At 47.8% G+C, this 3,119-nt stretch overlaps 1 protein-coding gene across 1 annotated transcript in view; it reads left to right on the plus strand.

Annotated features, from left to right (window-relative positions):
• Positions 1–1,947: 1,947 nt before the first annotated feature.
• Positions 1,948–3,119, plus strand: part of PEX6 (peroxisomal biogenesis factor 6) — a 12,913-nt gene continuing 11,741 nt past the window's right edge. The window contains exon 1 of the mRNA XM_005861029.2: positions 1,948–2,040. Within this exon, the coding sequence (XP_005861091.1) occupies positions 1,948–2,040 (93 nt within the window). The remainder of the gene's footprint in view (positions 2,041–3,119) is intronic.

Consider the following 3,119-nt stretch of genomic DNA (forward strand, 5'->3'; position numbering starts at 1 on the left):
AGTGCCGCACTCCGGCGGCGTCGGGACACGTCGGCCTCGGCCTTTCTTCGCGGCCGGTTCCCTTCTAAGGGGGCTCGCCCTCTTTCTCCACTCGGCTGCTCTGCCCAGTCCGAATGGGAGGAAAGAAGCCCTAAAATGAAGGGGTGCCTTTCTTCTTCAGGGTAACGTAGCACTAATTGGTGGAGAGGACTCGATGGCATCCTTTCCCCAGACAGGGCTTGCAGAGAATCCAAGGGAAGCCTCGCAGACGGGGTGAAATGAGACGAGAATCCCGGGTTTGTTGCTACTTTGGGAAGAGGGTCCCTGTTCCTACTGCAGATCTCCTGGGATTGGGGAACCAGCTAGATTTGTGCACTTGGAAACTCAGGGTTTAGTGTCTCGGGGAAATACATCCCTTACTCCCCACCCTGCACAAGGTAATGTCCTAATGGATAAGATCGGTTCCTGCCCTCAGGGAGTTCCAGTCAGGTGAAGTTCACAGACAGGTATAAACAGATGGTTAAGATACAGTGTAATAAATTGCACAAACCTAGATTGGGCTGGAGGAATATGTTTCAGAAAGTTGACTCCAGTAGCAGATTGACTACATGAAGAAACTGGAGAAGGTTTAAGAATAAGCCTGTGCTCCTTGCCCAGGAGAGCAATGTTATAATACAACTAGAGGCCCAGTGCACGAAATTCGTGCATGGGTAGGGTCCCTAGCAGCTGCCAGCTGGGGCCTTCCTTCATTCCGAGCCGCCCCCTGGTGGTCAGTGCACATCATAGCGAGCGATCAAACTCCTGGTGGGTCCAACTCCGGAGAGGGCACTTGGCATATTAGGCTTTTGTATATATAGATGGCCATGGGCATGGAGAAGAAGGATGGAATTGGGAAATGTATAGAATCAACAGGATTTGGTGATTCACTGGATTGTGGGGAGGATGTGTAAGGGAAAGGGAGGAGTTGAGGATGACTTCAGGAAGCTATTAGGGATGTAGGAGGAAAACTGGTGTCATAATGGCAAAGGGATTAAAAGAATTGGTCAATAGTGTCAGATTCCAGAGGAAGACTGAGTAAGATCAAGATCAGACAGCATCACCTTGATTCTGCAGTTGAGCGGTTATGGGTGATCTTTACAGGAAAGTTTCAGAGGAGTAAAAGGAAGCTTATAGTGGGTTGAAGAGCCCTAAGAGGTGTGAAAGTCTTATAGAAGTAGTGTTTGGCTCCCAGTGACTAATACAATTTTAAGGTAATGCAGATTGGACTGTATGCCAGCCATTATTTGCTGGGGGGAAAGCCTGGGAGGAAAGGACATTTATTTATGGATGGATATTTGTGTCCATGTGGGTGCCAACTGAGACAGGATACCAGATGTATTTACCCATTCCAGAGGCCTTAAGAAGTACCAAAGCCCTAAGGCCTAGAGCAGTGATGGCGAACCTATGACATGCGTGTCAGAGGTGACACGCGAACTCATTTTTTTGGTTGATTTTTCTTTGTTAAATGGCATTTAAATATATAAAATAAATATCAAAAATATGTCTTTGTTTTACTATGGTTGCAAATATCAAAAAATTTCTATATGTGACACGGCACCAGAGTTAAGTTAGGGTTTTTCAAAATGCTGTCACTGGCCTAGAGCTTGCCTGCTACTGTGTAAAGCAAGCATATCCTCTTTGGACCCACTCCACTCTCCTTTCAGTCCTTGGTCCTCTGGGAGGCAGGGGACGGAGGCACATAATAGTTTAGAATTACCAAATAGGAATTTTCATCCATGCAAATTCAGCTACCTCGTACGTTCTTGCCCACTGTTGTAAAGATGTGGGACTGTGCAATTTCAGGTTTAGGACTAGAGGTACCTCCAGGAACTATTAATCAGACATTTTTCAAAATCTTATCACTTTAGGGATGGAAATGCCTTATAACATGTAAATGTAATATTCAGCTAGCATTTTTAGGAACGCATAATGTACAGAGTAGAAGACTGCCTCAAGATGCTCGCTGCAAAGGAAAGGAGAAAGTTGGGCAGTAGCTGGAAGAGCATGCAAGGTCCAGAACGAGTAGGTTACCACCAACGAATCTATTGATTCTAAGTACATATACAGTACAGGGTGTCCCCCCAAAATGTATATGCACTTTAACAGCTGATAGCTCAATTTTGAAAATGAAATGTATTTTAATAAACACTGCCTTTATAATTATTCAAAGTGTATGTATGTATATTTTGTTAATATACATACACCCTATATTTTGTTAATAACTGGAAGCGTGGCCTACCAGTGTCCAGTGTCGTGTACAGAGCAGGGAGATGGAGACAAGTATGAAATCGAAGTAACAGTACAGGTGGGACGCAAGAGCTGTTGGTTTGGTGCTCATGACTGAAGCCTTGAACCACTCTCTTCTGCCTGCTCTGCTATCCCCCCCTCCCCCAACCCCCCTAGAAACAGAGAATGGATCTCCAGTTTGCAAGGATTGGCTGGGAGAGAACAGCTGGTTTTGGAGGGATGAAAAAGCGAAGCTGCTTTGTCTTTGCTTCAAGTTCGGTGGGAGTAGAAGAAACAGGACAAGAAACACTGGAACGTGGGTTTTGTGTAGGAGGCGTTGGAACAGGTGTGGCAGCACTCAGCACTCCAGGGCTCCATGAATCACATGCAGCAACTCAGCCAGCAAGCACTACATACCCACAAGCACGCCTGAGACCGTTTTATAATCCTACCACTCCCTCCTTCAACCTTCCCACAACCCCAAACCTCAATGCCTACACTCGCACAGTGGGAACGGTAGGATTTCCATAGAGAAATGGGCTCCTTCCTGAACACTCCACCCACAGCTCCCAGCCGCGGGCCGACTTGGCCCGCTGCACGCTGACCGGTCATTGATGATTCAAGGAATGAAGCGCATGCTATGGGGCAAGGTGGTTGAGAGGACGTGCCTCCCTTAGCAGGCGCGCAAGGCAAATCCCTGGAAACAGTTTCCAAGGACGCGTGCGCAAAGACTATGCCACCGCAGCGCACTGTGTTACTGCCATCGAGGTACCAACCAGATCAAGCCAGGGCGCAGCTCACCCTCCGAGCAAGCGCGCTGCACCTCACGCCCCACCCACCTGCCTCGCACCTCCCCCGACGGAAGCGGAAACGGC

Source organism: Myotis brandtii, unplaced genomic scaffold (assembly GCF_000412655.1).
Source record: "Myotis brandtii unplaced genomic scaffold, ASM41265v1 scaffold143, whole genome shotgun sequence".
Taxonomy (NCBI): Eukaryota; Metazoa; Chordata; class Mammalia; order Chiroptera; family Vespertilionidae; genus Myotis; species Myotis brandtii.